The following is a 12809-nucleotide window of genomic DNA, read 5'->3' as shown; positions in this document are numbered from 1 at the left end:
TCTTACAACTTACTTTCCATTGGCCTTGTACACCCCATTGCTAGATTCACTGGATAGGGAAATCTTTATATCTGAAGGCTCCATGTTCCAGATGTCCCTGGCGTATTCCTTAATTGTTCGGTCACTGGAGAACTTCCCCGAGGCAGCTATGTTTTTGAGCACCATCATGTTCCAGGCCTTTGGATTCTGTAAACAGCATAGACATATATGGCCCAGGGCCTGACTGCCCCCTGAGCTTTAACAACAAACATCAGGCCAAGCCCAGTGTAGCCCGTGTCAGGGAGAAAATGTCAGGAGTAAATTGCTGTGAATCATAAATACATTTGTTTCACAGTTGAAAGCTAAATAGGACAGACTGCTTTCCTCCTGTTTAGAGTATCAATTTCTCTTAAGAATGAAAAAGATGTATTTTTCATTTTCAGAGAAACCATGGATATAAATTACCTAATTGATAACTTTTGCATATAGTTACAATGTCTTGGCACAGACATCATATTTCCTGTGCTTTATATGGAAAAAGATAACTTTCCTTTAAACTACAGGGGAAAGGAAGGGACACTAACATTCATTATCTGCTAGATAACGGGTCAAGAGATTGAACCTGTGGCTCACAAAGCTTGAAAAGCACTATACTAGGATGCTAGCTCTCAGGCACACAATCCAATGAGGGACCTGACTGACCTACTTCTCTTCCTGTTCTTTTCTGAAGGTAGGTGCCCCAGTACGTTACACTGTACCTCAAATACTCTGTTGGGGCTTCAAAACAGGATCAATTAAAGCTTCATCTTTAATAAAATATGTAATATCCAAATCCCATAATTTCTTATACAAATGAGGATATAAGAAAGTATTTATTTTATAGCCTCGTAATTTTGTAAAGAACTCTAGGCATTCATTGAAAACAACCAGAACACTATTCAAAACCAATAGCAATGCATTCATTGTAACCCTTAAGAAAAAACAAACCCTAAAACTACCATCATTCCTTACGGTACTGCAGAAAAGAACCTGAAATTAGTTTGTTCACATTCTGGAAATGTACTGAGGTATGAGAATGAAAGTTTCCTCTCTTCACTTTCTTTGTATTGTTGAGGCTCAGAAGACACTCTCACGTAGTTGGGAAGTCTGCTCATTAAGCCTCAACAATACAATTATTGTTAAGAGTAAAAACTGCAATTTGCACTAACGAACAAGAATGACTAAACCAAATACTTGGCTTCTAGATGGGCATCCTTTGGATGAGGGCCATCATTTTAACAGAAGAGACCCATTGTGCAAATTCAACATTCACATTTGTGCCTGGCCTGGACCACATTTTCCTTTCCTGCTCTGTTTTATTTCTGTTTCTTTCCCCCTGCAGTCTCTCTACAGACAAGCATGGGTTGAAATAAAGAGGAAAGAGCTGGATGTGGCCATTTTCCTTTCTCTGTCTGTGCGTTCTTGAAGGCTGCCTGTGGCTGCTCTCTCCAGTGCTCAGGGAGCAGGGAGGGAGCCACGAAGTGTAACTCTAGTACTGCCCCTGCTTGCTTATGGCCATTAACTTGAATTTACTCTGGTTGGTACACTTCTGGGGAACTGGCTATGACTGTGCCAGAAGGTAAGGGCTGTGAAGCAGCATGAGCCTTGAATGATCCTATTTGAAAACCCCAATGGGATACCTGGGATGACTGGAGGAACCACCCTGTTACCTGCTTTGGGAAAGGAATAGAAAGACACATTAGTGAAGGATGTCTCTGTTGGATGTAGTTACTGATGTGTCCAAAGGGCAGGAGGTGGTGAGTTTTTGGATCCTTGCTGTTCTGCTGTATGCTTTTTAAGTTGGAGGGCAAGAATGGACTATGGGGACAAGGGCAACCATGCCCAGAAGGCTGAACGACATCGACCTCAAGAGACCCATCCTAGAGTCTTGGCAAAGAGCCAGCCCCTCCTGTATCTGTTCTTCAGTGGTGTCTGCAATTCACTAAAAGTTCTTTCTATCAGAAATAATCAATCTTCCATGTGTTTACTAAATGCACCCAGAGGACTGGGCTGTTTGATAAAGATGTACATGGCTCTGACCTTTCCTACCTTTCCTTCTTTTATACAAGTATAGCTTTTCTTGTTCTTACTTTAAAAAGAAATTCAAACATGAAAATTTTAAAGAATAGGTGGTCAGTGTTTATCTCAATACACTAAGACTCAGCCTTAGAACTGTTTAAGCAGGTTTTTTAAGCACTGATGCTGATCCCTCCCACTACTAGGTCAGAGTCTCTCGGAAGGGGGCTGGCACCTGTAGTTAATAAGCCACCTTGGTGCTTCTGATGCACTAACCTTGAGGGGAGGCAGGGAGGGGTCTTGACTGTCCACGCTGGGGTCTCGGTGCCCAGCGCAGTGCCAGCCATGGAGAAGGCCCCAGTGCCTCTCCACTGAATAAATGAGTGGGTGCAATGACTATTAATTTGTCTTTATATCCTCAGTTTCCAGGACATGGCTGGTGCACAATAAATATGAAATTATTTGTGATTTTGTTTTTACTTGGATGTTAAAAAATTTACAATGGCTACTGAAATGTCAAGTCCCAACCTCTGCCTAAACTTGGGAAAAGTCAAGCTTTGATTTGAACAGCCTAGACAGTTATCTCACTCCCTTTTTTGAATGGTCACTGGGGCCCTGTTATTAAGATTTAATACAAAGAAACAAAATGTTTAATTAACCATAGTAAACTGGTTTGCTTTATGTCTTATCAATGTACTCACCATGTATAGTTGACTGACTTTTTCTTGACACTTGACGTATGCTTCATAGTCTGCAAACACTTTAAACCTGGATTTTTTTTGTGATTGAAAGGAAAGATCAAAATAACACAATGCTTTGTTAACAGATATGTGTTATGATTCCATTTAAAATCCTCCTTCACTTAATGTCAGGCATGGCTGGTTTACCAAACTCATATTTCTAGTCAGAAGAATTTTAAACAGCCCTCAACCTTTTTATGGTTCTTCCCACATGTACGAATGTGATCATATAGATGTACTTGAAAGCGGTGCACACCAGTGGAAGGAGAAACAGAATACCAGACTGTGTGTCTTATTCCTAAAGTTCCCTAGCATTGTCAGTGCAGGTTTTTTTTTTTTTTTGGTATTTTTTCAAAGTGAGAAGTGGGGTGGCAGACCGACAGACTCCCGCATGCACCTGACCTGGATCCACCCGGCATGCCCACCAGGGGGCGATGCTCTGCCCATCTGGGGCGTTGCTCTGTTGCAACTGGAGCCATTCTAGTGCCTGAGGCAGAGGCCGAGGAGCCATCCTCAGCGCCTGGGACAACTTTGCTCCAATGGAGCCTTGGTTGCAGGAGGGGAAGAGAGAGATAGAAAGGAGAGGGGGAGTGGTGGAGAAGCAAATGGGCACTTCTCCTGTGTGCCCTGGCTGGAATTGAACCAGGGACTTCCATACACCAGGCTGACGTTCTACCACTGAGCCAACTGACCAGGGCCCAGATTTAATTTTTCTTTCCAAGCCTAGGTTAGTTTATCAGATCACAGATCTCTGCCCATCTACACAGTTGGGTTGTAGTTAGCTTAAGATGTTCTTGTTTCCTTTTCACAGCCCAAATAACATCATCTTCTTGGAGGAACTCACCTGTCATGATAAAAGAGCATGTTGATCAAGTCTTTGAAGAGGTCAGGCTGCTTGGGAGAATAGAAGCCATTGTCAATCTGGTCAATAGCCAGCTTCAGCTCTGGAAGGGCCTCGTAATATTCTTTTGCCTTGTACCTGTGGGGTGAGAGTGTGATAGAAAAAGGTTCTGTTAGTGTTTGTGGTTAACACACTAGATACCACATCAGCTATGAAGAATGCATTCAGAAATACTAGCATTTATAGAAGTCATTATAAAGTTCAATATGGGTATCAATAATATTTGACTATATCCTGACATTATTTTTCCCATTTAAATTTGATTATTTCCTTGTAAAGGAAGACACTGATAGTACATAAAAATATTCTAGTCAGCCCTGGCCGGTTGGCTCAGTGGTAGAGCGTCGGCCTGGCGTGCGGAAGCCCCGGGTTCGATTCCCGGCCAGGGCACACAGGAGAGGCGTCCATCTGCTTATCCACCCCTCCCCCTCTCCTTCCTCTCTGTCTCTCTCTTCCCCTCCCGCAGCCGAGGCTCCATTGGAGCAAAGATGGCCCGGGCGCTGGGGATGGCTCCTCGGCCTCTGCCCCAGGCGCTAGAGTGGCTCTGGTCACAATAGAACGACGCCCAGGACGGGCAGAGCATCGCCCCCTGGTGGGCGTGCCGGGTGGATCCCGGTTGGGCGCATGCGGGAGTCTGTCTGACTGTCTCTCCCCGTTTCTAGCTTCAGAAAAATACAAGAAAAAAAAAAATTCTAGTCATAGAGTGATAATCTAATCTGGTAAAATACAATTAAGATTCATTTCAAAGCACTCTATATGGCCCTAAACAAGCATTGTGTTAAGTGACCCAGTTGTTTTTGGACCCACAGATCCCTAAATTTGTTACTGCTGAGTTAAAATTTACTTCCAAGGGTCAGGGACTATACCCAACACCCTTCAAATTTTGTGATTCCTGTCCAGCACTCTTGATTTCTTGTTTGAATCCAGTTAATAAACCTATCCACATATTTTTTTTTGTTTGGGAGAGAGAGTCAGAGAGAGGGATAAATAGGGACAGAAAGACAGGAACGGAGAGAAATGAGAAGTATCAATCATTAGTTTTTCGTTGCGACACTTTAGCTGTTCATTGATTGCTTTCTCATATGTGCCTTGACAGTGGGCCTTTAGCAGACCGAATGACCCCTTGCTCGAGCCAGCGACCTTGGGTTCAAGCTGGTGAGCTTTGCTCAAACCAGATGAGCCCGCGCTCAAGCTGGCGACCTAGGGTCTTGAACCTGGGTCCTCCGCATCCCAGTCCGACGCTCTATCCACTGCGCCACTGCCTGGTCAGGCTAAACCTATCCACATATTAAAGGCAACAGCATTCCTGGGTGCTTCTGTACATCCATACCTATCCTCTCCCATATTTTAAAGATTTTATTCATTGATTTTAGAGAGAGAATATAGAGAGAGAAAGGGGGGGAGAGGAGCAGGAAGCATCTACTTAGAGTAGTTGCTTCCTGCATGTGCCTTGACTGGGCAAGCCTGGGGCTTTAACCTTGACCTCAGCATTCCAGGTCAATGCTTTATCCACTGCAGTCTCCCACATTTCAATCATTTCTTTGCAATCTTAAAAGAGGACTAGATGGTTTGAATTACAGGCAAAAACTTCTAAAAACTGGTTCATCTTTTGATCAAAGTAAAACCCACAGTATGCAGAGGAGTGACTAGCGCATCAGGACAACTCTGCAATGGCTGATAGTAGGGAGCAACGGCCCTGTGCACCGGGGCCCACGCCCCTTTACGTTCACCTGCTGGGTTTCCTAAGACTGCTCTGTGCCCAGGAGGCTCCTCTGACTCCGGGGAGATGTCTGCTGCCCATTTCATGTGACTCGGCCTCAACGGGATACCAGGGTGGGCAGGTCCCCTCCTCTCCTGGGAGAGCTGCTTTCTCACCCTTTCCTGTCCAAAGCAGCCACATCATCGACTCTCATGCCAAAGATGAACATGTTCTCTTCCCCGGCTTCCTCTGCCATTTCCACGTTGGCCCCATCCATGGTCCCGATGGTCAGGGCCCCATTCAGCATGAACTTCATGTTGCCTGTCCCTGAAGCTTCAGTGCCTGCGGTGGAAATCTGCTCGGACAGATCCGTGGCTGGAATGACTGCAAGCCAAGCAGGCGTGTTAAAACGAGCGATTCTGTCTCTCTGGATCTACTTGCACTATATCCAAGGATGTATTCAGCTGGCCTGTCCTGATCACTGAAGGAGTTCCTGCCATCAAGATAAACATCCAAACGGGGAAGGACAGATGCACTCTTCCTCTCTGGCAACTACTTTTGTCCATTTATGATGTGCTATCTTGGTGGTTATAGCCACAGTGCTAAATAACGATGTGCTTATACTAATGTTTCTTGGTCTATAAACTTCAGAGCATCTACTGACTTTCTGTTATAAAGTGACACATTTCTCCATTTTCTTACTTTCAATTTTTGTTGTGGTTTTCTTATTGTTTTTCTTTATAATTTTAAATAACATATTGAAATTTCTCTTTCCTGAGCCTTAAAATTCAGAATCCTTCCTGACCCTTTCTTTGCAACCTGAGGAAATTGGATGGTCTTCATTTCTCACTCTTCTCCCACCTCCTTCCACCTTTACTGCAGGGGAATCAGCCACAGGCAGCTGAGGTGCATGACACCAGGCACTAGACACCACGCCTCTGACCTTTCAGCCTGATTCATACACAAATTAGTGCTGCCTACCCTCCCCACCCCCTTTGATTATAAAGGTTGGGACTAATTTTCTGCTGCAGTTTGAGAGCTTATTTGCAAATTAGATAAATCCTCATTTGCATCCAGAGGGACCTGGCTCTGCTTTGTGTAGCTATTTCTTAAACAGTAACATCAGAGGACCCACAAACACCTCAAAAAGAGAAAGATCCCTTTTCAACTTGGAAAACGGGTGAATACACAGTTGGCAATTGAATGTGGATGGTGCTCTGTGGGCACGTGATGCAAATAAGCGAAGGTCCCAGTGGCAGAGAAAGGGATGCTGGCTCCTTGCCACTAGGGCTATCCCCACGTGGGAGCTCAAGGCCTGATCTCGGAGTGCCCATCTGGGCACATCTGAGCCTTGTGCTCTGGGAGCCTGGTGTCTGTCCTCATTCCCTGTGGCCACATGAACAAATGACAGCCCTTCCTGGAAGTGACCAGAGGATTATCTGGTAACTGGGGAACTGGTGTCCTATTGCAAAACTGCTGGGAACTGTAGACCTTTCCTTTCTTTTGCAGAGCAGTCTGCACTTTACCAAAACCTCAGGGCCTCCTCCACCCCTCAGCTCTGACCAGCTGGGAGGAAAATGCTCCTGCAAGTGTATACTGTGATGCTGTGACAGGTATACTGTGAACTGACTCTAGGAGCAGCTATCTCATTGTTAGCTGGATCGCTTTAAGAGCTCTTAGCTTAGGCTCCTATTCTGCCCGAGAGTGACACCTTCGAACCCAAGTTCCTGGCTCCCTGAGCTCAGCTGCCCCATTTGCCCATATCTTACACTCTTTCCTTAGAATTTGCCCTGGCTCAAATGGTTTGCAACAAAGGCACTACCTTTTTCAGCAAGAGACACTCTGTAGTTCTCCAAGAAGATGACTTTCAACTTGTTTCCAACCATGGGGTCGTTGTTCACCACATCTGCCACGGATGTGATCAGCTTTATGATCATTTTGGCCATGTGATATCCTGGGGCAGCCTTGGGGAAGAAGGTCGCACACACTGACAGAATGCAGCCACGAGGGAGTGGAGAAATGGCAAGAGATCAGAGCCCCCACACCCCCCAGTGAACAGAACCGACTTACTTTGCCACCAATTATAACTGTTCTGGGCACGAATAACTTCTTAGGGTCTTTCTTAATGCCTGAAAAAGATGGAGAAGTGGGTGGAACACGAAACGGATGGTGAGACCTGGACCGAGCGGGGCTCCCCCCTCCTGGGGACCTGGTGGCACAGGCCGACTCACGGTTGTACATGGTGACCACATGCAGGCAGTTCAGCAGCTGCCGCTTGTACTCGTGGATCCTCTTCACCTGCACGTCGAACAAGGAGGAGGGGTTGATCTTCACCTTGTACTCCTTCTCGAGGAACTGAGAAAACTTCAGCTTGTTTTCCTGTGGAGACAGTGCACGGTGCAGGGGTCCTGTCTTACACCTTTTTTATAAATATTTTATTTATTCATTTTTAGAGACAGAGAGAGAGAGAAGAGGGCAGGAGCAGGAAGCATCAACTCCCATATGTGCCTTGACCAGAGAGAGAGAGAGAGAGAGAGAAAGAGAGAGAGAGAGAAGGGGGAGGAGCAGGAAGCATCAACTCCCATATGTGTCCTGACCAGGCAAGCCCAGGGTTTCGAACCAGTGACCGCAGCATTCCGGGTCGGTGACTTATCCACTGTGCCACCACAGGTCAGGTTGCAGGGGTTCTTCCGACTTAGAAGCATCAGGTGGTCTCTCTTTGAAACGTGCAGCGTAAACCCTCCCGGTGAGTGCTGGGGAAAGAATCCACACCAGGCAGGCAGCCTCACCTGCTTCACGTTGGAAATTTCCCGGAGGAAGACGTCGTCGCCCAGGAAGCTGTGTAGCTTCGTCAGCTGGCTCAAGTCTTTCACATAGTCTTCCCCAATTTTCTTTCATTTAAAGGAAGAGGTGACTTTAGTCAGGGGTGGTGGTCAAGCCCAAACGAGCAGTTTCTGTCACTGGGGTGAGTGCTCACACTCTCCTCCAGTTGGCTAGCTCCACAACCACACAATACCCTGAACGGCTTCACTCACAGAAGAGGCCAGCAATGCTGCGTGGGAAGAACACTTTGCTAGTATCTTAAATGTAGTGTCAGTGACACTCAGTGTTAAAAACAGGAAATCTACCTGAGGGAGGGGGAGGAACCCAGGTTCCACCAGTTATTTAAGTAGCCTTTGTTATCCTCTTTTACGAAAAAGGGTTATAATCTTTCATCTGTGTGCCATATGAATACTGTTAGTCAGGATCAGGTACATAATTTGCGAGGGCCCTCGCTCAAAAATTAAAAATGTCAAGATGACTGCAGCAGAGAACTGAGTCAAACCCGGAGCCTTGTGGGCCTGCACAGGCCACACGTGGAGGAAGCGGCGCTGCTATAGTCTGGACCTGCAAATGACAAGTGCACTCGGGCCTCTCGCATTCCGGTCAGCCCCCCCTCAGCCTCAGCGCTTCCCACTCACCTCTGCGATTAGCTCTGCAAGCCCGGGGTTGCAGAGCAGGAGCCAGCGCCTTGGAGTGATCCCATTGGTTTTATTCTGAAACTTATCTGGTTCGAGCTCACTGAAGTCCTTGAATCTGGGGACAGAAGAGACACATCACTGAATCTGGCTGAAACAGCAGGCTCCTGATGCAGCATGAAGCTCAGAGTTAGAGTCAGGAAGCCAAGGGTAGGTTGAGAAAGATCAAGGGTGGAGGGAGAGGCTGACAGCAGCTATGGCTGTAATTCTAAATAGAAACCATTTGCAATTCAAAATAGTTAGAAGAAAAAAATCCAAATCTAATCATTGCCATATGATTTCCTGGCACTGACATATAAACCAGATTTTTCAGCAGAATAATTTTTTTGGGGGAGGCTCCTAAGTCTCAAATTAGGATGGTTCAGAGACGAAAGCCTTTTCTTGTTTAAGAGATGGGCACTTTGTATAGAGAGAAACACTCTGAGACATTCTGATGGGGTCTGTCCTCATCCAAAGCAACCCTGATTTACTAGCACTGTCTCGTTAATGGAGCAACGTCAGACCCACTCCCACAGGAATGGAAGCTCACACTTCGGTCTTAATGATGTCTGAGTGGATTTTAGCCACGCCATTCACAGCATGGGAGCCCACAATGCAGAGATGAGCCATGTTGATCCTTTTGCCTCCTTCTTCTTCTATGAGAGACATCCTTCTCAGACGGTCGATGTCTTTAGGAAACAGCGCTGCAATTTTCTAGCCAAAGGAAGAGAAAGGCCGCACTGATCACTCAATGTTTAAAACAACATTGGAACAATGTTCACTTGCCCAACAAAATCTTTGATGGAGCAAACATAAAACTTCACGTCTACAGAGAGGGGTTGGTTAGCCTGAGGGAGATGCCATCCCTCTATTTTAGTATTTTCAAAGATGTCTTCACCAGAGTCCCACCCAAACTTGGATACTTTTGACATATCAACGATGCAAAGAGTGTAGGTCTCAAGTTTGGCAAGAGGAACACTGCGGCCTCTTGGAACCTCTCAAGACCTCATTCTCATGAAACTCTCAACATGACTTACATCTAAATGCTTCTGATTTATCTCATACACGATTTGCAAGTGTCGAGGAAGCAACTTTTCCACCAGGTCTACAGGCCAACGCTCCAGGGCTTCTGGGAGCACAGTGTGGTTGGTGTATGCGAAGGTCTTCTGCGTGATCTCCCATGCCTGAGGAGAAGGCGGGCTTAGCAGGTTTCCTGTGCAAGAAAGGCTGCCCACAGGTACACACCTCATCCCACAGGGCTGAACAGGCCCTCAATTCCCACCTATTTGTAGCAGGACAACTCATTTGCAAGAGAACAATTCTAACTGCTTGTGTGCAATGAGACATACTTGATTCCATTAGGTCCCTGACTGCTCCAGAGAGTAGGAATATGTTTTTGGGGCAAAAAAGGGCAGCTGGTTCTAAAACTGACTGATAAAACTTAAGAAAGCATGCTGAGAAATTGTCCCCACCACTCTAACATGTCTTTTATGTATTAAATAAACAAAATTTGCCTGATCAGATGGTGGCATGATGGATAGAGCCTCAGCCTGGGACACAGAGGACCCAGGTTTGAAACCCCAAGGTTGCCGGCTTGGGCATGGGCTCATCTGGCTGAAGTTGTCAGCTTGAGCGGGGGATCACAGACATGACCCCATGGTTGCTGCCTTTAGCCCAAAGGTTGCTGGCTTCAAGTTTAAGGTTAAGTTTAAGGAGGAGGAGGAGGAGAGGAGGGGAAGAGAAGGGAAGAGGGAGGGGGAGAGACGCAGATGGTCATTTTTCTTGGGTGCCCTGACCAGGAATCGAACCCTGGGATGTCCATACACTGGGATGACACCCTGTCCACTAAGCTACTGGCCAGGGCTATAATTATTTCTAAAAACCACAAACGGAGCTTTAGGCAAAATGTCCCAACCAAAAATACCCTGGCTAACTGAAGGAAAAGGAAACCAAACTATGCAGACCTTGGACCAGGGCAACTTTTCAATATCCACAAAAATCCTCATCAGCTCAGGGATGGCGAGCGCAGGGTGTGTGTCATTCAGCTGGATGGCAACCTGTGTGGAGGAAAAGCACCAACATGAAGGCAGCTGACGGCTCCGGTCTGGCTTCCCTGACCTCGTACGTGCCAGGCAAAGACCAAGCAACGTGCCCACCATCCACAGAGCACTAGAGCATGCTATACCTACTCAACGTTTTTAGCTGAAATAGAGGAGTAAATCTGATAGGAAGTCCTCGTCCCTTCACTTGTCCCTGCCAGTGTCCATAGACCGAATACTTGCCTGATCCGGAAAGGCATCAAATGCAGTTCCGGCACTATCCGTGGAGCCAAACTTGGAGGCTTTGAAACGTCGAATGACATCTTGCAAGGTAGCCGCCACCACAAAGTACTCCTGCTTCAATCTGAGCTCCTTCCCTTCAAAAAACTTTAAGCCAGAGAGACTGAGTGAGTGGCTCACACTACGAAGTGTGGCTACAACTTGATTGGTGCCTCTGCCAGAGAACTTTAAGGCTAAAGCCCATTGGACACCTGGTGGAAGATGGCAGGTCGGACACCAAGCATTACCCCTTGCTCGTCCCTGACACTCCAGGTGAATGACAGTAGGAGGACATTAGAAAGGCGTACTGATAAAGAATGAAGGGAACTGGAGAGAAGACAATAGCAACAATTTTTTAGAAGCTGAAAAATGGCTCAGTGGTAACTGAGCCAGAAGACCCGGGAAAGCTGAATCCTGACTTAGTATTGGCAAAGAGCCAAAAAGCAACTCAATTTCTACCTCGAAGCCCCCAAAGGTTCAGGAGATGACAGCACTGTGTCGCCTAAGGGAGCAGGGGTGAAGACGGGCTAAAAGGTTAGCTGAGAGCCTAAGAAGCGGGAGCCTCAGACCTCATCCCAATTTCCTCAGCTGAGCAACCTCCTCTCCCAACGGAAGCAGAAGCTGTTGGTGTTTCTGCAAAGATGGTGGAACAGAGCCTCTGGATTGGGGGGCACTAGGCAAGGGGAACGTGGGGTACCACCCCATACTGAAAATGGGAAGAAGGGGGTCAAGTCAAAGTTTACGTACTGAATACGGAGACATTTTCTCTTAAACAAACTTCAGAACACAGGCAGTCAGTATTAAGGCTATAAGAGCCTTCTCTAGGGAATTTGAATAGCCCAGGGGAGGCCTAAGACACTGGCTGGAAGTGCTCCCAAGGAAATAGCCCCAACAGATCACAGCAGAGTGAAGCCCCAACAGCAAACCCCACTCAAGTACAGAGCTACCCCAATGCTGTGGGTCCCGCTCCCTTAAACTTTAGTGGCCCACTAAGAATCAACAGACATCTAAGAAAACTTTGTAAAAGAAAGAGGTCAAAATAATAAACAAACAAAAACAACTTAGAGGACAAAGATATTAGAAAAAAGAATATTATAAAAATACTATCAATATCCTCAGATAGATTAGAAAAGATAGTATATTGGAGAAGATTAAGATGCTTTAAGAAAATATCTAGAGAAAAAATGATTGATTAGAAATTAAAACATGATAACTGAAATGAAAAACCCAATAGAAGAACTAGAAGAGAGAGTTGTGATCACCCAGAAAGTTGGGCAAGAAGACAAACGAATGATAAATATAAGAAGACAGGTAAAGAAACTAAAGGACCAAGGCCCTGGCCGGTTGGGTCAGTGGTACAGCATTGGCCCAGTGTGTGGAGGTCCCGGGTTTGATTCCCGGCCAGGGCACACAGGAGAAGCATCCGATTCTCCATCCCTTCCCCTCTTGCTTCTCTCTCTCTCTCTATGTCTCTATCTCTCTCTTCTCCTCCCCTCCTGTAGCTGTGGCTGGATTGGAGCGCGTTGGCCCTGGGTGCTGAGATGGCTCCATGGCCTCCAGCTTAGATGCTCCGGTTGCAATGGAGCAAGGGCCCCAGATGGGCAGAGCATTGACCCTAGT

The 12809-nt window shown here is 46.4% G+C and overlaps 1 protein-coding gene across 1 annotated transcript in view; it reads right to left on the bottom strand.

Moving 5' to 3' along the window:
• The window catches only part of PYGL (glycogen phosphorylase L), a 43495-nt gene that overhangs the window by 3894 nt on the left and 26792 nt on the right, over positions 1–12809 (bottom strand). Inside the window, exons 8-20 of the mRNA XM_066344388.1 lie at positions 11154–11297; positions 10836–10928; positions 9909–10055; positions 9422–9585; positions 8836–8950; positions 8164–8265; positions 7606–7753; positions 7445–7503; positions 7197–7338; positions 5551–5758; positions 3619–3753; positions 2736–2802; positions 14–186 (exon numbers count right to left, since the gene is read on the bottom strand). Coding sequence (XP_066200485.1) covers positions 14–186; positions 2736–2802; positions 3619–3753; positions 5551–5758; positions 7197–7338; positions 7445–7503; positions 7606–7753; positions 8164–8265; positions 8836–8950; positions 9422–9585; positions 9909–10055; positions 10836–10928; positions 11154–11297 — 1697 coding nt within the window. The remainder of the gene's footprint in view (positions 1–13; positions 187–2735; positions 2803–3618; positions 3754–5550; positions 5759–7196; positions 7339–7444; positions 7504–7605; positions 7754–8163; positions 8266–8835; positions 8951–9421; positions 9586–9908; positions 10056–10835; positions 10929–11153; positions 11298–12809) is intronic.

Source organism: Saccopteryx leptura, chromosome 6 (assembly GCF_036850995.1).
Source record: "Saccopteryx leptura isolate mSacLep1 chromosome 6, mSacLep1_pri_phased_curated, whole genome shotgun sequence".
NCBI lineage: Eukaryota > Metazoa > Chordata > Mammalia > Chiroptera > Emballonuridae > Saccopteryx > Saccopteryx leptura.
Note: the sequence above shows the minus strand (reverse complement) of the source record. Positions and strands in the feature narration are given on the sequence as shown.